This window comes from Urocampus carinirostris, chromosome 6 (assembly GCF_059441175.1).
Source record: "Urocampus carinirostris isolate Australia breed hairy pipefish chromosome 6, RoL_Ucar_1.0, whole genome shotgun sequence".
Taxonomy (NCBI): domain Eukaryota; kingdom Metazoa; phylum Chordata; class Actinopteri; order Syngnathiformes; family Syngnathidae; genus Urocampus; species Urocampus carinirostris.
In genome coordinates, this window is record NC_142354.1 from 19,073,985 (window position 1) to 19,099,644 (window position 25,660).

Genomic DNA, 25,660 nt, shown 5'->3' on the forward strand with positions numbered 1-25,660 from the left:
GAGAAGACTGGGACATAGGACAGGGACGTGAGAGCACAAAAATGACACCTTACTAGTGATTTGCATCATAGTGAATGCAACAGAGACTATCCTGCCCAACCAAAGGTGCATTGATCTGGTAAATTAGCAATTTTTTGGATAATTGCGGATACGTTCAGACAACTAGGAGGATTGATATTGAGTTACAAGGTCAGTTGAATTGAAGCGCAGACATTTAATGGATAGTTGCTCTAGGAAAAAACAAGGTACAATTACAATTTTTGTAAAGGAATCAGTTTTCTTTGTTATTTTCGCACGGTGGCGTCGGGTGTGTGGACCCAAAGTAATAATGAATGTGTAACTGCAGTGCAGGGATAGGTGTTTTTATAGGTAGTGCACAATCATCCATCTAGGGAAATTATCTATCTGTAGTATTTTTATGTACATTATGGTTTTGCCCTTGTTTATACAATCAGGTGATGTTAGCGAGAAAACTGCTAATCGGTATACAACAACTAATATTATTTACCTTAATGGCAAACAGCTTGGTGTTGTATTCTTGTTATTTTCTAAGGTGTAATGTTTAAAAATGCAGAATTTTCAAGCAAATGTTAAGCAAATTATTGAATCATCCATTATACAAGAAACATATGGATACGTCAAAAATTGTGGGGACGAGCATGACGCCACACACTACCACTGCATTTATCCCCCCGATTCCCTCTATCTAATGTATTGCGCCAAAAACAGCTTTGCTAAAAGTAAGATTAGAACAGAAAAAGGGTGGTGGAAAAAAAACATAGGGGCTCTTTGAACTCAGTTGGGCATTGTTAACACATACTTAATCGAGAAAATATCTAACATTCCACCTCAAACAATGCACCCCAGCTTTAAAATAGAAATATTACTTTGCAAATTACTTTTAGAAAAGAAAAATACAATTTTAAATGAGCAAAATTATCTGACATTTTTCACATCAGTAGGAGGTGCAAAATAATATGCACTGTCCCTTTAAATGTTTAAATAATACGGACACTCTTTGAATGGTTCGAATTAAACTCTGATATCGCTTCTCTCAATTTGACCGTTTGCTACATTTTGACAAGAGCAATTTTTAAAATGATGAATTAATTGATTTTTATATTATTATTTTTTCCCAACCCTAACTCCAAAACAGCCGGAATAAAGACAGGCACCAAATAAGATGAAGTTTCAAATCTTTAACAAAGAATTTCAACAAAAATATAGAGATTAATAAATGACTTAAACAGGGTTTGTATAGCTCAAGGCAAGTAAAATTCAAAACTTTTTTTAACTCCTTTTTAAAATCAAATTTAAGACCAAGTCTCCCCAAAAAATCTAAACAAACGAAATTTGAAAAAAAAAAAACCATGGATTTGAACCAATTTTAAACATATGTCCATGCATCCATTATCTGCAGGGGACACCCTGAACTGGTTGCCAGCCAGTCGCAGGGCACACAGGGACAGACAATCCGCTCGCTCATTCACACCTAGGGACAATTTGGACCGGCCAATTAACCTGAGATGCATGTTTTTGGGATGTGGGAGGAAACCGGAGTGCCTGGAGGAAACCCATGCAAGCACGGGGAGAACATGCAAACTCCACAAGGAGAGGCTGCGGTAGCTGGACTTGAACCATGAACCTCAAATGATTATTTGTTTATCTATTCATTTTTGAATCACATTTTGGTGTACTTGAAAACTTTCCATCTGAAAAGCAAAGCACTGTCCCATGTAAACCATGAATAAAAAGGATGTTTACAGTTCTTCATGGATCCTCAGGCAAAACTAGAAGATGTAGAAGATATTGTGGGTTCGATAATCTTTTAAGTCTTCTTTCGTGATTTAATAAAGTACACCGGAGCTTGCCATGAGGGGGAGCCTTTTATTTCGTCATCCCAAAGAAACTCAGAGAACTCCAGACATAACAATGCTTTTATAGCTTCAGTTTGAGTACAACCCAAAAGGCGGCCCTAGTCCTCAGTAATCAACAAGGAAGATGCTGTCGTACCCTTATTAGGACATGTTGTTCGCCTCAGTTTGCTCAGAGTCCTTGAAGAGGGGCCTTGCAGGTCTCATGCCCTTTTAGGGAAACTCAACTGTCTTGCCAAGGATCTTCTCGAATGATGTCAACATTCCCTCACTACTGTAAGCAATGTAAGCAAGTCTTTCTACATTTCTAAATGTATGCAACTCTATTCTACAAATGCAAGTCTATTTTCCACAACAAAGATAACTACTAATTCCAAAGAACACTTCTGCTATATTCATGAAGCATATTTATCATGATACATGAAAAATGTTTTTGGTCCAGTATAATTATTTTTGGAAAAACATAACACTGCTATATTCATGACATTTTCTGAGTGTAACATAATAAAATATTACTAAATATTTGTTTATTTTTCTTAGAATTTCAAAAATTAGATTTAGGCTATTTTAAAGCCAGCGAATGCTTTATTTTTTTAGAATAATTAATTCAATGCCTTTTAAGGTCTTTCAAGAATCCGCGGTAACCCTGTGAAAAACCATAGTGAGTTAATAATATAAAACCTAGATTATATAGAATATCAACCATGATGAAGAGAACAGAGGCGTGGAGTATCGGAAAAAAATCCCATCGTGTTTATCAGGTGATGCATTTGCTCCTGCGACCATTCATCACACCAGGGAGTGTAACTCAATTATCTAGCTGAACTGGAGGCTTTGAGCTGGGTGTGTCTTCCTAATGTGCTTCTAGCTCTCCATTTGCCTGTTTGTCTTCACTTCTGAATACCAAAGTAAACGCAAACCCTACACTGTCTACTTAAAGTCAAATAAGATCTGTTTTATACTTGATATCCATTTTAACTCAGACACAACATAAGTGACGTCTGAGAGAGACAAGGCAAAGAATTGGTACGTGGTACTTTTCATCAGTTAACAGTGACCTGGTGAGGTGCGAGTCTGGTGAGGCACTGTAGATTAAAAAATAAACTAACTTACATCTTATCAAAAAGCAATATAAAAATGTTGTTTGTCCTAACTTGTAAACAGAGTCTGTGTGCTGCTCCTTTGGCATAAAGGACAAAAACATTAGCAGTAGTTCTATTGTTTGGGTTTGAAGTATGAGCCAGATCACAATCATTGGTCTCACCATCGCCCTCTGCCATGAGGCAAAAGAATTGCATGCCTCCCTCTTCACAGCAGATGCTCAGAATAAGTAACAGACACTGCCCTTCTTACGACCGAGAAGATTTTTCGTAAGTTGAATTTGTTTGTTAGTTGCTCCAGTGCTATATTTTGTATGCTTAAGGTTTATATAAGTTTGTTTTAAGGTTTGTATAAGTAACCTGTATGGTTTTGTACTAAAAAAATAAACATTTCATAAAATAATATGCTCTATAAATATAAAAAAAAGTTAGGCGACTTCCTCCTTCGTGGGAGAAAGTGGCCGATAAAAGCGATCCAACCATTTTCTCTACCGCATCATGCTTTCTTATTCTACTTTCGTTTCAAAAGAAACTGCTTGCCCATTCTTTACACTTTACACCAACCATAATGAATGGATGCACAAGATATTAAACCATAAAAATGTTTTTAGCGCGCTGGAGATACAGTATAGAATGTTTACATACAAATTAGGAGGAGGAAGCAGATTTTTTTCCTTCCGGGTGGACGCTTGGTGACCTCTCACAGCGCCACATGCCGGTAGCGGCTGAGAAGAAGCACTACAGTAATGTCCTGTAATCAGGAAAAGGTGCACAAAATACAAAATCTAACTTACGACTTGTTGATTATCGTTTGAACGTGCCTTTGTATAATTTTATTTTCAAAAGTACCTTAACGCCAAAGTTAATAACCAGAGGCGTGTTCAGGAGAGTGAGTGATTGCTATCGCGAGCTATCGCGAGCTATCGCTAGCTTCTGAACGGCCAGTGATTATTGAGCGCTCGCGTGCCCGAGTAATCACGGGAGAAAGACCGCTTACTTTGATTTCCAACATGGCGTCGACAGTGCAGAAGATGGAGGATCTCACCCTGACGAGTGCTGTTGGCGATGTAATATATCGTCTTACATTGCCTGGTAATGTTTGTGAACAATGCAAGACAGGTATGACCCTTCCACTGCGTTTAGGATAACCTTAACTGTGTCAATATGCGAACTGTCGCTCATATCAGCCAACTCGCTCAAAGCAAGCTGTAGAACGAAATCCATTGTACTGTCGTTGGCCATTTTGGATCAGTAAGGCAATCACAGTGAGCGATTACAAAACGTTCAGCAGTGCGCGGCAAGCGATTATCAAGAGACTACATGTCTGATCACTCTCCTGAACACGCCTCGGGTGCTGTTTGTATTCTTGCAACAAGTGTTAACGCTAATTATTAACCAAGACGGCCTTCACTTTAGTGCGGGGAAGTCTGCTTAAGACTTTTCCTCCCTACATTCCTTTGACTTTACAGTGACGCATTGTACCTTTAGTGAAACAAAGTTTCACTTTCCTTCCTGCATATTTATTATGCTCGCGTGCCGTCTAGAGACCAGCATTATTCACTTCATTTAAACATGTGATTTCTCAGATTTGTTTCCTGTATTTATGTGACCTCCTTTAAGCCAATCAGATGTGTTTTCAATAAATGAGTCTCTAGCCATTGGGGGAGCGTGATTCCTTCCTTAGCCGATTTTGGAAGCACGCGCATCCGATGGAAGGGCTATCAAAAACATAAACTCTGTCAGAGAGTGTGTTCTTTTCTTGGTCCTAATACAATTTCAAGTTTTAACCTTGACATTTCTTGTTTGGAAAATACTGCTTTGCCACCCGTAGGATAATGAGCAATTGATAGAGAGGTTAAATTTTATATGTCCTTGATTACAGGTGAGGCACAGCATCAATTGCTGCACCTGACTGTACATCACTGATAATAAACCCCCAAAACTCAACGCAAATCTTAAATTTACATATACTTGCCTTTTTAAAAGAGTGTCACACTCAACTAAATAAGCATCCACAAACTGAATCTGCCTCTGCCTTACTCAGTCTCAAATTATGGTTTCCTAGCAACCCCATCAGGAGGGTCGGATCGATCAACAAGGCAGGAAAGGGCTTTCTGTAGTGACCGTGAACGGCGTTCCCCAAAGCACAAGAAGCCATGGGGCCGAGTCGATCAATAGCGTAAAGAGTATTCTGCTGGCATGTTTTGCAATTTTAATGTGAGCTGCAGACTTGTGACTTGGTATGGGCTAAAAACGAATGACAATGTTAACAAACCACTGCAATTGGCATTTTTTGCTGGAGGATCTGTAAGCTGCAATAACACAAATATAGTCAAAAAGTCTTGCAGATGTTACATACATTTTATCAAAATGTGTAACAGTTTTGCTTTCATGGCAACGGTTGATTAAGATGTTTATGTTTTTATAGCTTAGCTTGAAAACAGACACTCGTTTAATATTGCGAGGCCGTCAAATATGTTTCGTGATTTTATTTGTTACACAAAACAATCGTATCTTGAAACAGAGAGTAACATAAATTAACAATTAATTTGTTCCACATCCTAGAAGCGTCAGAGACTGAAAGTGACCGAAAAGCACCATTTTCCTTTTTTTCTTAACCTTTCACAGGGTTTTGATGAAGGACAATTATGTGATCTCTTTCTAAGCGAGCCTCATGTTATGTAGAGTATGTAGAATAAAAACTAATTTCTCAGCCAACGGGTACTGTAATTTCCTGACGACATGCCACTACTTTTTGATATAATTTAAACAATTCGGCTTTAACTATGTTGCGTGCTGCTTATTCGGGTATTTTTTTGTTTTGTTTTTTGCACCGGGAAAAATATTTTGCTCAGCATCCGTAGACCAATAAAATAAATAAGTAGTTTACAGGAGTCCAATTAAATTGTATGATTCATGTCAACATCCGTTATGGTTAATCAGTCACTTGTACTAACCCTCATCAACATGGAAAATACTATAAGTATGGTAAGAAACATGCTTGGTAACTTTGGCTTCGGGTCGCCAAATTCCTCAAGTGTGCGAGAGATAAAAAGGGTTAGCTGCCCTTTACCACGACACATGTGTTCTAAAAATAAAACACCACGGTGACACCTGAAAACATTTATGACCCCTTTCTAGACTTTATGTTTTTGCCAGTATTATTTATATGATATGCAAAACAGGGGGTTTAACATACTCTTTTCAATATTGACTACAAACACAAGATATTTCAACTTTTTACCCACGAATCAATTCCTCAAATTATACATCCAAATTGAAGAGCAGTAGAAGTTATCCCCTCAAAAATGTGTTCTCTTTCCGTATCTCCTGTGCCATTGTCGGGTCAATTTAGTTTCCTTTAATCCTCAAGAACGTTGACAAGTGAATGTGATTCGGTCCGGTATTGCGACAACTACCAATGACTACACAAAGTCGACTTCCACATCTGCGTTGCTATCTGGTACTGTTCTCCACAGTATGGTTGCCCAAGCAAATATAAGGATCACATTTATAGGTAACATAACCCATATTAACGTTTTCTTTCTGCGTAGTAGTAAATACGTGCTCGTTTTCGTAATTGCTCCGGTAGTCTCCATCTTAAAACGTCTCATAATCGGCAAACACAAGACAGTAGAGCTGAAAACGGTGTCAGGTAGGCGTGGGCACGGCATTGTAGTAGTCCTGCAGCCAAAGGCATCAATGCCACATTCCCCACGGGGTTTGCGCCAAGGCAGTAGCACAGAACAGTGCACATACTTGGTCCTCCACAACACATACACCTGATGGCAGAACGGTCTAAGCCAAACAAGGAAGCACAGGACACAGCTGCCATCCATTTACCACACTGACCTGCTCTGCCAACGAATGCACGTGAGCATTCAGCACTGTCACACACTTTGTCGTGAATGGTATATCGGCGTAAATGAGCAACCTTTACCCGACAGATGTGTCCGGCCTTCAGCAGCTGTTCCTTTCCGCTGCAACGAGAAACAAAACCGCTCTCCTCTTTACCCCAGGGAGAAATTCACAATAGATAAACGCAAACGTGCGTGACCTTAGGAGATGTTAGAAGTTAAAGCGCTGATGAAGCAAGTCTGCTGTGTGCAGTGTCAGGCCGGACAGATATTACACAGGTTGCGCTCTGAAAATTGAGATGAGGCAGGACAGGCAGCCAAATGCTCACAAGGCCAGACGGCCTGCAATTGACATTAAAAAAGGGTGATGATATTTGTTTGACTCACCGTGTAGAGCTCAGTGGTGACTTTCACAAGCTCTTCGTGCATCTGCACTCCCATGTCTTTGCTCTGTAAAAGACATTAGTCAACATTAGATACCGAGATGGCAAATTTGTGCCCGAAGCCGGAGGATTATGCGATGAGGAGCAACGTGAATTTGTATTGTTATGTATGTCAATTTCACATCATTTCTATGAAATTCTGCAACAGCCCATGTCATGTTGGATGAAGTTAACTTATTAGTTTATTAGACGTTGACTTATTATGAGGCGGGCCACCGAAATGATATTTGGGAATTTGAGGGATATCGATATCTGCCATTTTTATTAATTCGGGGCAATTTAGGCTCAGATGCAGCTTAGCCTCTCTTTCCCTCTCTACACTCCTTCCTTCTCTCAAACTCTTCCCATCACACGCCTTTTGATTAGATAAGCGAGCGGGGGCAGAGCCACTGAAGCAGGAAGAATAAGGTCAAAGCGGAGTAAAAAGCGGCATCTGCTTGCTCCTGTAAAATCAAGACCGCTGACAATATCAAAATTTAAAAGACTCCGTGGTAGAAAAGCGTGTGGGTGATTAAGTGATAACGTAGAAAGTGTAGTCAACTTGTTTTAGGGACGCACATCCAGGTGGAGACTGATATATTAGCTCTATCATACCATTAGTCCGTCAATCAAGTGAGTGTTTTTGTGATTAAAAGACAGTATAAAAAGCACACTAAAGTGAAAAGGCTGAATTATCTGTTACCATATCATTAGTTTGATGGAAATATTGTAAAACTTCACAAACGGATTTAAAACAGACAGAGGGTGGCCCCTGGGCTACAGTTTGCCCACCTCTGTCCCTGTGGAAATGCATGTGTATTTTACTGTTATGACGTGTTTCTTAAACGGTATGTTAGGTATTAACTATCGAAATAAAAAGCTGAAAAATATGTATAATAATTCCAATCGGTGAACATAGAACAAAGCGGCCTTTATGCGGGCCTGCCTACCAAAATATTAGTAAAATCTGCGAGCTGTGAAATGTTTCTGCGTGTTGCTGGGGGATTATGATGAACCAGACATGTGCCCGCCCCCTGCCAGTGCAAACAGGCCCAGAGGAAGAAAGGTTCAAAGGTGAAGGACTCGAAAAGTTCACTTCTTGTCTAGCTCTCGAGGGAACACTTGTCAAAAACAACAACCTTGTGTTTCCCCCAAAAAAATTCACCGTCAGCACATTCGCTCCATGTATTCCCCAATAAACGCCAGAGTCATTCCGGACCCACATGTGTAATATATTAGCAATGAAATAACGCTGGGGGTTAATGCACTATGACATTTTCTTTTCACTTATTTATGCTTTTAGTTGTGAGGGCAAACTATCTGCAGAGTGTTCCTAACTCCTCTCGTTATTGGCCGAAAGCCAGCACATCAAGGCTTGCATTGTGACACTGCGGAACCCCAAAGAGGGCATAAATTATCCCTCACTATCATGTGAGAGTGATTTCAGATCACTCAGACAGAATATTCATCAAAACCCCTGAACCACAGCCACTTTTCCATCTTGACACAAAGCATGTCTGTCCTAAGAGCGTCGTCAATGGTGACAAAACACACAGTTATGCAGAAGTTATGAATGAGGATCATAAAATAAGAATTCATGAGAAGGAATACTAATATAAGTATTTCGACAAGGGAATGTTATCATGGAAAATAAAAAATATATAATATGATAAATGCCTACTATGAGTATTTTCTTATTTTACTTCACCATTTTCCGATTGACTTTTTCAGAATTGCAGAATTTTCACAATGTTTTATGAATATTACTAATTCTAAGCGACTGCAGGTGAAAAGTGAGGCACGCAATTCTTTTGCCTCATGGCAGAGGGCGATAGTGAAACCAAAAATTGTGATTTTGCGCACACTTCAAACCCAAACAAAAGAAGTACTGATAGCATTACAAAGCTAACTGCGAGTCAAACCACCCAGTCATTATTTTTTACATTGCATGGGCTTTTTCATAATGGAGGGTCACCTATCTATTGATGCTTTCATTCAAAAGGAGAAGCAGATAGACTTTAAGTTAAGACAACTGACATTTTTATATTGCTGTTTGCTCTGCCAATGAATTGATGCATAAGATCTAAGTTCATTTATCTGTACTAACCTCACCGGGTCACTGTTTTCTATGATGAAAAGTACCACGTTCAAATTCATGAGGAGGAATATTAATATCGAGTGTTGACAATGGGATTGGCACATTAATTTCTATTGCTTTCTACTGTTTAAGCAGAAAAAAATAAAAAGGTTGACCGATTATTGGGCGGGCCTATTATGGGCACCAATATTTGAGAATTTGACAAATATAAGTATCAACATTTTATTCATTCGACGGGCTAATTATTTAGGCTCAGATGCAGCCAAACCTCTTTCCCCCTCTCTCCCACCCTGCGACTTCTGATTAGATAAGTGACTGCAAGTGTCGCCACTGAAGCAGGAAGATGAACATTACAGAATAGTTAACAGACGTAGCTCTTTTAACTCTCGAGTACTGACATGCCTGAGAATCAGGACCGCTGATAATATTGAGATTTGACAAAGTCTGTGGTGGAATGACCTATGTGTGATTAAGATAAAGTATAAAGTGTACTTGTTTTAGGGAGGCATGTTCAGGTAGAAACTGATATATTAGCTCTTATCATAACATTTGTTTGTCAATCAAGCGTGTGTTTTTGTTATTGAGAGAGAGCATAAAAAGCACGCTAAAGTGGAAGGCTTTTAGCATTTTTAGCATTTTGAGGGAAATTATGGTTTAATTGTGCTTTTTTATGATTTTATACTCATAAGTGTTTTGATTCTATACTACAAGTGTTTTCAAGGCAGCCAAAGCCAGGTGCTGTTTGTATTCTTACAACAATTGTATCATTGCCCGCTAACTATTAATCAAGATGTTCTTCATTTTCGTGCCGGGAGGTCTGGTCACAAGCTTGCCTCCCCTGATATACTCCCTTGATTTTACAGTAACCCATTGCTCTTTTATGTTACAAAAGTTTCACTTTTCTTACTGTTCATTTATTGTGCTCGCAGGCCATCTAGCGACCAACAGTATATCGCTCCATGTAATCATGTGATTTTGTTTAAGCCAATGAGACATGTTGTTTTACTACTGTGTTTTGAATAAATGGGCCAGTAGTTATTGGATGAGTGAGTTTCTTTTTTGAGCCGATCATGGAACCACTGCTATGGGAAAGCTCAGGTGGTATGCGACTCAGATGAAAGGGCTTCCCAACATTAATACCTGACTCAGTGTGTTTCTTTCTTTACCTTAATACGATCCCAAGTTTTAACCTTGACAACCATAACATTAGTTCCTTAATCTGGCTCTAAAACAGGAGTGGGCACTCTTTTCAATTTGCAAGCTTTGTTGAAATTTCGATGCTTTTTTTGTTTTAAGTTTATTCAAGTCCTGTTGTCTGTAGTGACATATTGTTAAAAAACAGGGAGCGATTTAACTTTTCATGTACCTTCTTGTACAAGTTACTACTATGCCTAATTTAATTTCTTGCACAGTTAGTTTTTGGTTTAACTGAAAGATTAGTCATGTTAGTTGTGTTGAAATTCTGATGTATTTACTGTAAAAGGTTTCAGAAAGCTTTATTTGAATTCATAACAAACTTTCTTTGTTTCTATTTGCATTTTTAAAAGTTGGTTATGACAATTCTTAAACATTTAGGGCAAACGAATATTGGATCTAAATATCTGTTTAGCAGCCTCCTCTCAATACTAAAAATCGGTGTCAGTATCAACCCTGAGAAACCCATATCAGTCGATCCTTACAATTTATACTCTGTAGATAAGAACCATATGTTATCTACAATGTTTTATAATTTACTCTTGTAATGTTTCATTGACACTGGTTATTTCATTGTGTCGTAATTGAAAAAGCAAAAGTAGAAACTATTTCATATGACCACAAAAATCCTCTTTTTGTCATGACACATCAGTCATGAATTTGTATCCGATGACTTGTGACAATGCACGTTGCGTATAATCAAGTCTGAGTTGTACGCCTTCATCCGCTTCGTCCCAAAGCTGACCTTTTTGAAAAGTCTGAGGACATCATCGCCCACATGTGTCAGACGGACAATCACGTTGTTGTTGTAGATGTCACTGAGGGTGGCGTGGTCTCGGCTTTCCCGACGGGTCTGGTCCAGGACCAAGTACCAGCAGTTGATGGTGGAAAGGAGATTTTGGTCCTTCCTGAAACAGCCACCACAAGACAACAGATTGAAACACTCGGGGATGAATGCCGTAGTGATTTGTTTTTTGATGTCGCTTACTAGGATCGAATCACTTATACCGCCTGTATAATAGATAGAAAGAACAATAGTTCAACTGATGGACGGATAGAGAGATCGATAGATAAAACGATAGATACATGAAATGATTGTTGTTGTTGCTGTCAACTGTACTTTTTGAATGATTTCTGTTATTACATATATTTAATGTTGATGTTGGCTGTGTATTGTCAATTGATACCCTTGCAAAATCCATTACCTGGAAAGGGCATTACCCCTTCTCAAGGTTTCCTCATGCTGAGGTTGAGTTTTTCCTTGCCCCCATGCAGGATTAGATCAGGGCATGGTGTAATAGTGGTCTGTACAGCCCTTTGAGACTCTTTGTGATTAAGGGCTATACAAATAAAAGTCACTTGACCAGATAGAACGCAGTGTTTCTCATACATAGTATGATTCTGGCGGGTCACCAGGGTATATTTGGTTTACGCCAGAGTCTCATCAACTTGTATTATTAAATAATGTTATAAAGTTTTTAAATATATATATAAATACGATAATCCAAATAATGTTTAGATTTCTCAGTATATAAATGATCGCAAACGCCTTGGTGTGTATTTGTGGTGTTTGTCCCGCCCCGCTTGCACTGTGATAAGACAGCTGGGAAAAATGGGACATTGACAAGCGTTTTCCCCAAGTTGATAATTTTTAACTCTTGGAGTCCAGACAAAAAGGTTAAGTTCCAAGTTTTCCACACAGAAAAACTGGTATTGTAAACTACGGAAGATTCTTAGTATTTGATAGCTCTAATAAGAACTGCTAACGTGTCACAATAGTATCAAATACATGACATTATATTCGTTGGACTCTCTTAAAATGTTCTGTTCTCCACTCAATTATAAACCTAACCTTAAAACGACACATAGACAAACACTGCACTGAATTTTCTATCTCTCGTCCCCATCTCAAAGTCCTCCCCTGCAAGGTTGTAAATTTGACTTGGTTCTCACAAAGATAACTGGAAGGACACACACACTTACAAAGACACACAACCAGCATGCAGGCCGCACTTGCCTCTTTGCTCGAGGGAGCATGTGAGTTCAATTACGTGCAAGGCAAAGAGTTTGTTTATCTTCTTTTGTCCTGAGGAGAGATCCAACTTTTTTTCCAAAACACTGTTATGAAATCTACAACTCTTTTTAAAAACTTTGTCGAGATATTTTGCTGAAATCGGTGACCATTACCAAAAATGTGAATTATTTCAAAAGAAATTCAAAGAAAAAAAAGTTGGAAAGGGGAAAATCAACTCTAGATGCAAATAAAATCCAATCATCTCCTTGCCCTACTACGCAAATAAACTTTACAATGTTTGCAATTTTGTTTCATATCATATAATGCAATAGGAATCAAACACTGAAGCAGTGGCTAAATATACACTCAACTATCTGACATGAAATGACAAATCAGAGGCACAGAGTTTATTTTGGGATCTTATCTCAGGAGGGAGGAGCATTACAAAAAAAAAATAATCTTTGTTTTTCTGTCAAGTCATTTAAAATCTCAGATTTTTCATGTCCAAGTTGTCTATGTCCAGCTATTGTATAGCTCTATTGTTTCTGTTTTTTTTTGCAATGTATGGCTATCGTTTTTTGGTTAATCAGTGTCAAGAAATACATCTATGTGGAAACTCGAAACAACTGCATGATTATTAAGAACTTGGAGCTTTTGAAATATGCATCCTAATTTTAAATAACATGGTGGGATTTATGTTGATGTTTAAATTTTTTGGACGTGTGAATATGCTACATCGTAGGAAATGCCAAATTAACTACTCAACTACTTAACTCATAAACTATATTCGGTCTTTACGTAATCTTAAAGTGGGGCCTCTTCCTGTGCGGAGTTTGCATCTTCTCCCCGTGCTTGCATGGGTTTCTTCCGGGCACTCCGGTTTCCTCCCAATTTCCAAAAACATGCATGTCAGGTTAATTGGCAGGTCAAAATTGTCCCTAGGTCTGAATGAGCGAGTGTGTTGTCTGTCTCTGTGTGCCCTGCGACTGGCTGTCCCCTGCCCACTGCCTCAAGGTAGCTAGGATGGGCTCCAGCACTCCCGCGACCCTACTGAGGATAAGCGGTGCAGATAATGCATGGATGGATGGATAATCTTAACGTAGAAAAAAATAATTTCATAGTACAGTAATGCCTTGTTTTTTTTTCCTCTGGGGTTGCGTTCCAAAAAAGTCCCACGATAGTCAAAACCCAAAGAGTAGAAACATTTATTTATTTTTGATACCAGTAAAATTTACATAGACGACCGTAACAAAATAACAGCTACAAAGCTACAAATAAAAACACAGAACACAGAATTGCAGTTCAATGAATGGTCTTTATTGTCATTAATACACAATATACAATAATACAACACAAGTGGCCTTCTCCTTTCAGTAAAAAAGAAAGCTATGCATCAGGGACCCTTGACATGATAATGAAATACAAGCGTCACGAATGTAGTGGTTTCTCACCAGTTGTAGCTCCAGGTCATCCGTTTCATGGGTAATGGATGTGGCGTTGCTGAGATACAAGCTCGTCAGTGGTGGCTTGTAACGTAGCCAGAGCAGTAGGCTAAACCTGAAAGACCGCTATTGTTTTCTCTCCCAACACCCTTTCAGTCTCTTCCCGTACACGATAACAATACACAGAGCACCAGGTAGTGATCAGCATTTATTTGCACTCTTCTGACTTAGATTCAATTGATGAATTTATTTTCAATGTAACAAGCAGATAAAATACTACCTCTAGCCATGCTTTACAGTTTGTTTTGGGTGTGTGAACACATTGACTTGTGAGACCAGGTGCCCTAACTGTTTGACTGAAGGTATAAAACAGTCCATCACAGTCATGCACACAGTCAGTTCCACCCAACACACACACAAACACAGCTCTCCGACCCCGTATTTTCACATTTGCTGTGTGTTGTCTGCTGTAAACTGTGATACAGCGAGGCGGTGACATCACAAGACATGAGTCTCTAACATGATTTTTGGTAATTTAAAGATCAAAGGGCTTTGCCATTTTCTTATTTTCTCACCTTTTTTTTCTTTTGTTCATTTTTTCATTGCTATTCACTTATTTTCTCACCTTTTTTTCTCTTCTGTCCTTTATTTTTCCCTTTTCTCCTTTTGTTTCATTTTCCATGCATTTTCCTACTTTTTTTTTCTTAATTTTTCCTATTTTATCGGGCTGACTGAAGGCATAAAACAGTCCATCACAGGCATGCACACAGTCAGTTCCACCCAACACACACACAAACACAGCTCTCAGACCCCGTATTTTCACATTTGCTGTGTGTTGTCTGCTGTAAACTGTGATACAGCGAGGCGGTCACATCAAAAGACATGAGTCTCTTTTCCTTGCATTTTACTACTTTTTTCTTAATTTCCTTGTTTTATCCGGCTCTTTTTCTCTTCTCACTTTTAGCTATTCAATTTCTTTTTTTTAATTCTGCTTCTGCTTTTATCCTCTTTTCTCTATTTTGATTATTTTATTCATTAATTTTTTTTCCCTTTTTTGTTTTGTTTTATATAATTCTGTGCATAATGTTACATAATAATTGGTAATAAATGGATTAAGCGATGAAAACAATCGGGGAGGTAGAAAGAGTCGTCTCTTTTTATTGAACCAAGCCGAAAGAGCTGCTTGGAAACCGAGACAGTTTTCTCTTCACTACAATAGAGGGATACGTTATTTATTCACACGCAGACACTTTGCACTGCAAGTGCGACTAGTCTTTCGGCACATGCACGAAGCATTTGCGACCTGGACCTGGAGGTTTAACATCAGGGTCTGCATCGTGGGGATTGACACACACAATGTGTGCTGTAGGGGGCAGGAGAGTCCACATTAGTGTCCGTGACATACACATTATTGTATTAATGGGAACCCATAAATGCAGAGTACAAAATGCCGTCAGTAGTACATCCACTTTTTGTTAGGTGAGCCGAGCGCGTCTGTGGGTGGGCACTGCTTTATATTTATTCAAATAGACGTGTTTTCTGTTCACTGAGTAATTGAGGATTTTGTTTACTACATCGAAACGATTGTTCTCTTCATTGCAACCAAAAGAGGCAAAATTAATTCAATCTTAACACATAAAAAGCAATATTTGTGTTATTGTGACACTCTCAAATGAGGCAAAGCTAACAACAATTTATCTGCTGCAGCTATGGTCGGTTGCGTTCAAAAGGTAAATCGAAAGTTGCTGAGCATCGGCATCTTTCTGGTATTCACTCTTCATTCCAGCGCAGTAAAAAGGTGAAGCCGCCTTTCCCGCATGATTTTCTTTCAAAGTCAAGCACGAGTTTCCTCCTTGACACTAGACGCCGTGAGATGAACTAAAAAATATGTTGACTGATTTTCAATACCGACAGGAAAAAGTCATATTGATGACCAAGGTTTTACGGGTCAGGAAAATAGAATTCAGCTCAAGGAATGCATAAGTGTTGCAAACCTTCATTATTAGATGTTGATTTACAATTAGGTACGGGTGCAGAAGGAAATTGCTGCAAGTGGAACTTTTCTGCATCAACTCCCTCACTGCCAGCTTACTTAAATGGAAAATTGAGATTTGACGTGTAAAGACTCGCATGGCATTAATCGTGTAATGAAACTAGTGCTAGGCGGCACGGCGGCTGAGTTGTTAGTGTGTCCGTGGCACAGTCCTGAGGTCATGAGATCGAATCCTCAAGTGCGGAGTTTGGATGTTGTCCCCGTGCTTGCGTGGGTTTTCTTCCGGGCACTCCGGTTTCCTCCCACATTCCAAAGACATGTGTGTCAGGTGAATTGGCCTGTCCAAATTGTCCGTTGTGGGCAATCAATGAAATATATTTCAGAACACTCAAAAGACGGCATAGTCTACGAAATTTTACAGACATAATCAACTAGACTTGCCTGAGGACCAAAATGAACCCTGTTTTCACACCAAGGCCACTGATGCTTGTCTACAACCTAGTAGTCACAATATAGTATAACTGAAAAGAGAATCAAGTCTTTGACATACATTCATAATGATGATTATTTTAGGTGATAGGAGAGGAGTTGTAGAGGCGGGGGGCCAGGGTGAAGGGTGACAAGAGAAGTGAAGCGATGAAAATATCTTACAGGGGGTCTGCCTTTGATAGAGCGCTTCGTTAATCAACATCCCAGAGATGGCAGCTCTGCGTGCTTTGATTTCATTTATTTAATTAGCCCAAGAGAAGGAGACAGAACAGGGCAGGAGTGGCCGGACACCATTGTCAATGAATAACCTACCTTGGTTAAGCCTGAAAAAAGACAAATAACATACTTGAGATTTACCGGCTTTTCTTATTCTCGGGACGTGGATAACTTTGAATAATGGTAACAATGGAAACAGCTCACGAGTGTGTAAAAACAAAAACAAAACAAAAACAAAAAAATTCGAGGAAATATTTATATTCCTCAACAGTTTCTGGCTGAGTAAATGTGACCAGTACGGAGATTCTAGGATCGGAGAGTCAGCGTCTAGCGTGAAGTTGTTTGAGAATGGAAATGAAATGACAAGCAGAGACGAGCCTGGCGGGGGTTGGTAGAGTGGGTAAAGTCTGACCTAGTTGAAAGGAACGCAGCAGCCTCAGGCCAGGCTTCCTTGGCTCTGGCTGCATTTCAGGTCAATTCTTCTGCATTTATACCTCCTTTTTCGATTGTTCATCCCTTTGTGCCGTGCCAGTATACTGAGGTCCTAAACACCATTGGGTATGGGCATGTTGCCAAGGTAACAAAGACAATGGAGAGACATTTTCTACTGTATATCTTTTTGGAAGCCTTTGGTTGAGGTACCAGGTTACAGTAAACGGGAAAGGATTAACTAGATTAGGGCTTTTAAAGTATTCACTAACAGAGATAGCTTGTCAAAGTTCCTTGTTATTTTAACTATTATTAATATTAGATTGTTCAGAGATGACTCACTAAATTAATCGATGAATCAGAAAAACTAAAACAATTCATATGAATTGACTTGAATTGTTTTTATTGTCATTGATAACAACGTAGTGAAACATTGTATGTAACAAGGACAGTCAGGATAAATAGGCAAAAATATTTACAACATAGCAATGAAAAGTAGTAATGGTGTATCTCTGTATTCTATATAGATATTTCACCTCAACATTGTAAAGTACATGTAGAAAATACACTTTTTATCTGGTATGACAGATAATTTCAGGATTTTTATATGGTTTGAGACCTGGTGGAAACATACGTTGGCCTGGAGAGGGATGGGCGCCACCATGCTGTACTTGCTCAAGACATGCCACAGGAAATGGTGCCCCTATGACGCTAGTGGTTAAGGGATCCAACCAACCAACCAACCAACCAACCAACCAACCAACCAAGCCTGTGTAATTGAGGATGATAGAAGTTTGCGACGGTCTACGTTTGGGAAGATGAAATTTGGAGAATTTGTGTAATTTCTAAACCAAAACAGAAGTAATGATAATTTAGTTATTATAACTACTCTTAATCAATTTCATAATCAGTTAGTTTCATTACCCTCCTAGTGGTACAAAAAAAACCTTCATTCAGTTAAAAACAAACAACACTAATTTGAATAATGGGCAAAAATACATGAACTATCATACCAACGTTAATTTTTATAAATACTCATAGATCAGGAGAGTAGTTTTACTTTTACAAAGAGGAACCAATATCTTGCAGTAGCAGTCATGTTTGTCTGGCATCTTGCTTCTACGCTGTGCTCATTTGGCACTGGTTTTCGTTGGCATTAGACAATACAGTGCCATCTAGTGATCAAATATTACACATCTTTAAGGTTGAACAATAACTTTAACTGTCCATATAGACAGAGAAGAATGTTTAGTTTTCCAAACCATACAACAGGCTAATATACTTTTTTCCAGAATAAAGAAAAGAGGATGACCACCATGTAAAAACCCAAGGACGTAATTGACATATGTAGTCAGAAACTTGGTCAGGAAATTTAGCTGGAAATGATACTTTCAAATAGGGCTGAAACTAGCGACTATTTTAGTAGTCCACTAGTCACAGATTATGGAAACGATTATCTGAATAATCTGAGAACAATTAATTGAAGAAACCATTCATAATCTTGGAACTGTCATATCAGAAGAGGGGTCAGAACCAGAAATCATGACCAGGATAGCTCAAAACCCCAGCCACACTTGCCAGACTTAAACCCATCTGAAAGGAACAAAATCATAGCAAAAAAATCAGAGATCAGACTCCTGCAAGCGCTGGTTACTTCCATCTTCCCCTACGCTTGCGAAACATAAACTCTCACAGTATAACTGGAAAATAAAATCTTTCGGTGATGCGATGCTTAAGGAAACTTCTCGGCAACAGCTACTTAGCCCTTGTGAAAAACTAAACAGTACCCAACACCATCAGAGGGCAAATTGGACCCTACAAAGAACTGTTGTCAACTGTGCACAGAAGGTCACGTCACAAGATCATCAGGACTGACCAAAATAATTCTTCAGGGCACAGTCCAAGGGGTCAGGAGGAGAGGAAGACCAAAAAAGAACTGGGCCGACAACATTAGGGAATGGACTGGTGCCACCATGTCACGACCCAAGAACAGGCCGGGGGACCGTCAACAGCTGTCCAGAGTTTCGTCTTCATTGGTGCCCCGACGACACATGGGGTTAAGGGATCCGTGAACCATGAACATTTTATGAATCACATTTAGTGGTCAACTGCTAAGTCTGTCACAATAGATATTAACTCTTCTTTACATTTCTAAATCGAACAATTTTAACAAATGACGTTGGTTGTTATAAACATTTGAACAATTTACGTTTGTTCTTTGGACTGGATGCAAATAATTTTATAGTAAAATGTGCTCAGAAAAATGTACCACGGATGACATCAAAACCACATTAGCTTGAATGTTACTTAAATCTTACAGACTCAAATCAGATGCTGTTTTGTTCCAGCTGTCTGCTGGCTTCTCTTAAAATGTAGGTGCCATGACACGCAAGGTCTGCTTTGCAAAATTTGCAGGTATTCCTTAATTGGACTCATCCAGGCTAAATTGCTCCCATGCGTTAGAAGTTTTGGTACGCGTACTTTATGTTAAGGCATCTATTTCCGTATGTTACCACTGTATGTCACCAGAGATACTAATGCGCATGAGCAACTTTTAGCAGAGATTATTATCATGTAAATTGGCTCAAACTGTTGGAAAAACAGGTTTTTGAATTGAAATTGTTGACAAAATACTTCATTGTAGATTACTTTTACAATAAATTTTTGTTGACAACGTTGAGTAATCATTGCAGCCCTACTTTCAAATAATGTCTCCTTTCTAGGCCACCCTAGAGGAAATGTTCCCTTCAAGACTGAAACCCATTGTGTGGACTCACTTGAAATGCTGGTGCTCCCTGGAAGCGCGGATCTTGGACGAGTAGCGGTCGGCGAGTTTTTCCAGGCCTCTGGCGTATTCCAGTTGGAGCTCGGCCTTCCGGCGGAAGAAGTCCTGCAAGTCTTGCAGCAGCTGCAGGCGGGACTCGGACTGCTGCTCCAAACAGCGAAACTGCTCAACCAGCTGGTTACGGATCTCTGCACATTACCAGGAGGGGTCACAATTAGTCGGCCAGTGGTGCTACAGAGAGACTATGTTTGACCTCATCTTTATTCCATTTTTATACAGTAGCTGCAACTGTATGAGGAACCTAGGAGGCTAGCGGAAGCACTTGCTTTAGAACAAAGACATCCTAATTGGATAAAAGCAGATGTCTAATAGCATTTGTCAGCCGTGAGTGTGTGGGTGTGTGCACATGTTCACTGTGACATGTATGTTTTTTTTTACTGCAGACGGCACAGAAAACAAACTGGGCCAGAGACTTGAGAAATATTTCTTTTAGCAGGCTTGCTTCAATTTTCATATTAAGACTTGAAATTGTCCACTTTCCATGGAGGTATTAAGATTTGGATTAAAAGAAAAAAATAGGACACTTTCATATTGTCAAGACCATGGACGAAATCCCTGTGGCAGATGTAGATTCAGCTTTCCTTTAATTCTCTTTAGGTTCAGATTGTTATTGATCCCCAACAGGCCAATCCCGCAATCAGAAAGAAACAACCAAGAGTGATAATAGTGGTATTGCATGAAACCAAGATAATGGATTAAGGGATAAGATATTATGTTCATGATCTTGGCTGAATTTAGTCGGTTGCATGAAAGCAGGTCTACTCTAGCTCGGCTCAGTTATGATAGTGATTTATTCCCTACAGCTAGCCTGCTCTAGATGAAGCTAACAAGCAGGCTAAGATTATCCCCAACATCTTGAACTTATACTGTCAATCGTGTAGAAAATTAATTATGTTGTATAGCATTTCCAAGAAATTTCTTGATATGTTGCATTATTCTAATTATCCTGCATTCAAATTTAGATCTAGGCTATATTGTCAATTCATTAACCTTGAAGTTATTGACTGTATAATTGCAAAAATCATTTTATAGTTTTTCATGGTAAATTTCTTTCTTTCAGGTCATTTGTTTTATGGCTATGCCAACCAAGAAATATATATATATATATATATATATATATATATATATACGGTATATATATCATTGCTGATTTAGAGATTTTAAAATGTTACGCAAAAACGTGCAAAGACGGTATCAATTAAGTCTTTGGCAAGGGTAATATTGTATATATACATAGTGCCTACTCTATCTCATCTGTTCCCTCGTCAAAGAGAAAAGTGTGTTCTTTATGAAGGATTGATTAAAAAATAAACAAACAAAATATAAATCATTGAATTGACTAAAATCAGAGTTGTCTTCATTGTCATCTACAACAATGTAGAGAACATACCTTACAATGAGATTAGAAGTGGCATAAAATGTGATAGAAAATACTTAAAAAGAATGTCAGGATAAATAAACAAAACATTCTCATAGTTGCGAATAATGTTTGCCTGGAATACAACCTGAGCCTGGGACATAGCTAGTAAAACCCATTCCACCAAACCACCAGTTTTGTTCTTACACCTTATTTTACATCTTAATAAAGAACGTTTCTAAAATAAAATATATATTATTTGAAATAAGCAAAATTATCAACCTGTGAATTATGAATATTTTACAAGGAAAGATGATCACTATAATTAATTGTACATCATTTTTCTAACCAGTATTTTGCATTCTGATGTGTGTGTAAAATAAATTGATACAAACTGAACGGGTTTTCCTCTTATTTGATGAGAAAAATAAATATTTAAAAATATATTACAAATGAGCAAAGGAAAATACCTTAAATAAGCTGTTATCTGGCAGTGGAACTGGATTTTCTTCTCAATTTACTTAGTAATACATTTTTATGACCCCCTCTTCTATGTTGATTACACATCTACTGACGCACCCACCCACACACAAAATAGACAAAGGGATATGTCTCCTGGATACATTAAAACGGTTGAGGGACATTAAGGAGGCCTAAGAGAACTTTTTAGGAAATTGTATTAATATTTCATACCCATAAGAGGAAATTTGGAATGCCAATAAAAAGTTATTTTACTCAACTTTAAAAATATTATGATATCTATTAGGGATACACTGAAATTTGAATTTAATATTAATTATTACATTTTTTATCATCAGTTCCGTTCTTTTCCCACTTTGTATTGACAGCCCAGTCTGTTAGAACCTAAATACAGTAATCTAAACTGTGAGAGATAGATTTTTAGGTGCTGCTATAGGTTATATTCACTTCACTCAACGTACAAATGTAGAATGAACTTGCTTTTTTTAATTTTAGATTACACAATGTTCTCTGACGGGATTTTTGTTAAAGGGACAGTGTGTATTATTTGACCACTAGATGTCTCTGTATTAAGTCGTGCGACCAAAAAGGAGTGCTGAACGCACAAGGAATAATGCAATCTACAGAGATTTAAAGTCATAAAACCGCACCATTTTTTTTAATTCTTGCCAAGCCTTTCACAAGCTTTTTGTTTTTATCTAGTACCCCTAGCAGCAAGATGGCAGATAATTATGTCAGCTCCCTCCAGATAAGGCTCATGTAATGGAGAATAAAAGTTTCTCCACCAATGATTATTTTCAAAATGCATGTTAATGTATTTTTCCTTAATATTTAAATCAATATTGTTTTTGTTTTAAATGAAGTTGTTGTTTTTTTACTATAGAGAGGGGGGGGCTAAGTAATAAACACTTTACCTTTAAAAATCTCCTTTTTGTCTGACAATATTTAAAAGAAGGAGATAATTCTATGCCAGTCGGTTATCGTTTAATATAATGTGTGTTTTGGTCTATTCAGGGATCAGAATGGAGATTTTCATTTTCAGCTGAAATAGCCAGGGTCCAGGAATAAAGCAGGACGGACAATTTTTAAAGGGAAAATATAAGCACTTTTCAAGCATTTTCAAGGCCAATTTTTCCAGTGCCTTCGAAGGAAAATATCCGGCGCCAATAAAAAGAAAGGTTTTTTTTTGTTGACTTTGATGACTAAAATGAAGTCGCTATCTTGCTGCTTGCACATACTCTGTGCTATTTTGAGCTGTTCTTATGTATGATCTACGATCTTTTGTGTCAATGCAATGGGCTGCTATACACTGACATGAATTCTGCCATTCTGCTTCAACAAGGCACGCGCAGCTTGGTTACGTCACACTTGTTTATAAACACGGAATGCTTGCTGGATAATAACTGAGTTTAATATGGGAGACAAAATAAGAAAGTTCTGTATGCATAAAAAGCAGAAAAGTTAGCCAAATTAGGACTCATTTTGATGATATTGATTGCTCTCAAGCAGAGTGCATTCAATCTTTTAATCTTACAGTCTGCTTTTGCCTCTTGTTTCCCTTATTTTAATATATATTTTTTGGCATATTTTTCAGAGGATCTGTGTCTACATAGGTTAAAATGAATTTGTAAATACTTATTTTTTCACTTTAGCACGTATTTATAGCACTTTTTTTTTTAATTTTGGCATTTTCAGGGATTTTGTGTTTGTGTTCAGTGTGTGAAAAGCTAAAAATTATTTCGTATTTTATATTTTTTTAAAGATCTGTGAATATTTTAATCTATATTTCTAGTGTTTTTCGGGGATCCTCTGCCAAACATATGACATTACTAATTACTAAATAATTTGGTCTATTAAGTTTTAATATTACTGATGATATACCAGTAAAAAAAACAAAAATCTGAGGAGCTGTTCAGGAACCGAGCCAGAAGAGCCTGTTTTCCAAATAGAGCTGTCTTGGGTGCGAACATGCCATAATGACAAGCTACCAGGGCAGGCATTTTGGCGTCATATTTACGCCCTTTTTTTATTTTTTTATTGCCTGACACACGAAAAGTCCCTGGTGCGAGTCTGGGTGCAAACACATATGTCGGCCTGGAGAGGGATGCAGACCACACCAGGCTTTACTTGACCAAGACTACCACAAGAAATTGTGCCCCCAAGACTCTGGAGGTTAAGGAATCAAACCAACCAACCACTCAACCAACCATAGCGAGGTCTATAAAGTCAGACTGCCAAGAAACATGGCAATGGCAACAATTTCACGAATTTTCAAAGCACTACACCCAAAATTCAAAATTTTTCTTGAAAACAGAGCATTCAACATCAAGAATTTTCAGGTTTGACGGAGAAAACAAAAAGGCATTATTCTTTTTCTTATGTGCAGAGATATGGAACCCTGAACTATGATCGGTAAAGGGAAATGGACAAATCAAAACTTAATATGAGGTCCCTTACTCGTAGCATATAGTCCCCTTTAGCAGAGCAGTTGCCTGGTTACGTGCCTCAGGAGGCTTTGGAGGCAGAGGAAGCCTGTTTTGAAACTCGCACCAGTCCCTCCAGCTGGCATCTGGTCAAGGATGAGGGCCGACTTCCTGGGCTTGGAAATGTCCCCATGCGCAGCCGGGCCTGACGACCATCCAAGCAGCAGTCAGCTCGGAAATACAATCAAATGTCACTGCGCTGATTCGACCACATTCGGCCAACCATTGGGAACATTTGACACGTGAGGACTCGCTGTCATCAGCCAAACATCAAATAGACAATTTGCATTCCTTCTCTCAAAGGATGATTATTTTTAGCTTTACTGGACTGTGCTGTATGGCACCACATGTGATGAATGATTCAAATTTTCGCATGATAAGACGGTACGTGAAGTTCATGTAAATCACAGAAAAGTTAACCCTCATTACCCTATATGCTATTGATTTGCTTGTTAACTTTGCTATTTTTGTGGAAATTTGCCTCATCACTAAAATCAAGCCTGTCGTCAAATCCGTCATCTTCCATTGCATTGCAATGCAAAAGTCACGGAAAACTGTAGCTTGTATAGTAAAATTGTGTCTTCCTAACCCATTACATTTGCCGAAAATCCCAATCCAAGACATACTCAAGGTAAAATGAATGCTGTTGTTGAACCATTTGGAAAATATGAACAGTTTTGGTCTCTATTTAAAGGTAAGACTGTGACATTTTGTCCCAACCTAAAATAATCACTGCAAGTGCTATTAATATTGAGTAATCCGAGTTGGAACATACAGAAATGCAAGGTTTTGATTATCGCCTGATTTTTTTTATTTTTGCAATTAAATGCCTGCAATTGAGTGTAGCAAGGGAATCTAGGTGAGACAATAGCTTGAAGTCGTACCAGGTATCTCTTCGAATTTGATCAAAATTTAAAAAACGTACCTTTGCAAAATTGTGTAAAATTTAATGTTATGTTTAGGCGTTTCAAAAGTGGCTACTTGGAGACAGTTTTCAACACGAAACACTTTGCAAATGTGTATTTTACTTTGGCCATTTTTTTAGACATTGCAAAAGAGTTGTAAACGTTTGACTTCACTTTCCAGATGTCAAATCAATAAGTGTGCACACTTGCATGTAATAATGGTGCATAAAAAAGAATCACATATTGCCTTGCGCACGAAATTATAGTCTCTGATTTAAAGACACCCCAGGAGAGTGATATAAAATTTTGTTTGAATTTTGTGCCAATCATTTTTCAATTTGGGCACTACTGGCTGAAGATTTCAAGAACGAGAGGAGGCGATCTTCCTTTATCAAACAGCCTGTATATGAGCTAATGATGTCAATTAAAAGGCCAGAGGCTAACGGATATACCGGAAGTCAT

At 38.3% G+C, this 25,660-nt stretch overlaps 1 protein-coding gene across 2 annotated transcripts in view; it reads right to left on the reverse strand.

Annotated features, from left to right (window-relative positions):
* Positions 1–25,660, reverse strand: part of LOC148364011 (SLIT-ROBO Rho GTPase-activating protein 3-like) — a 56,036-nt gene that overhangs the window by 22,329 nt on the left and 8,047 nt on the right. For both annotated transcript variants that reach the window (XM_088338137.1, XM_088338136.1), the window contains exons 2-4: positions 19,906–20,101; positions 11,291–11,453; positions 7,219–7,281 (exon numbers count right to left, since the gene is read on the reverse strand). In XM_088338137.1, the coding sequence (XP_088194263.1) occupies positions 7,219–7,281; positions 11,291–11,453; positions 19,906–20,101 (422 nt within the window). The remainder of the gene's footprint in view (positions 1–7,218; positions 7,282–11,290; positions 11,454–19,905; positions 20,102–25,660) is intronic.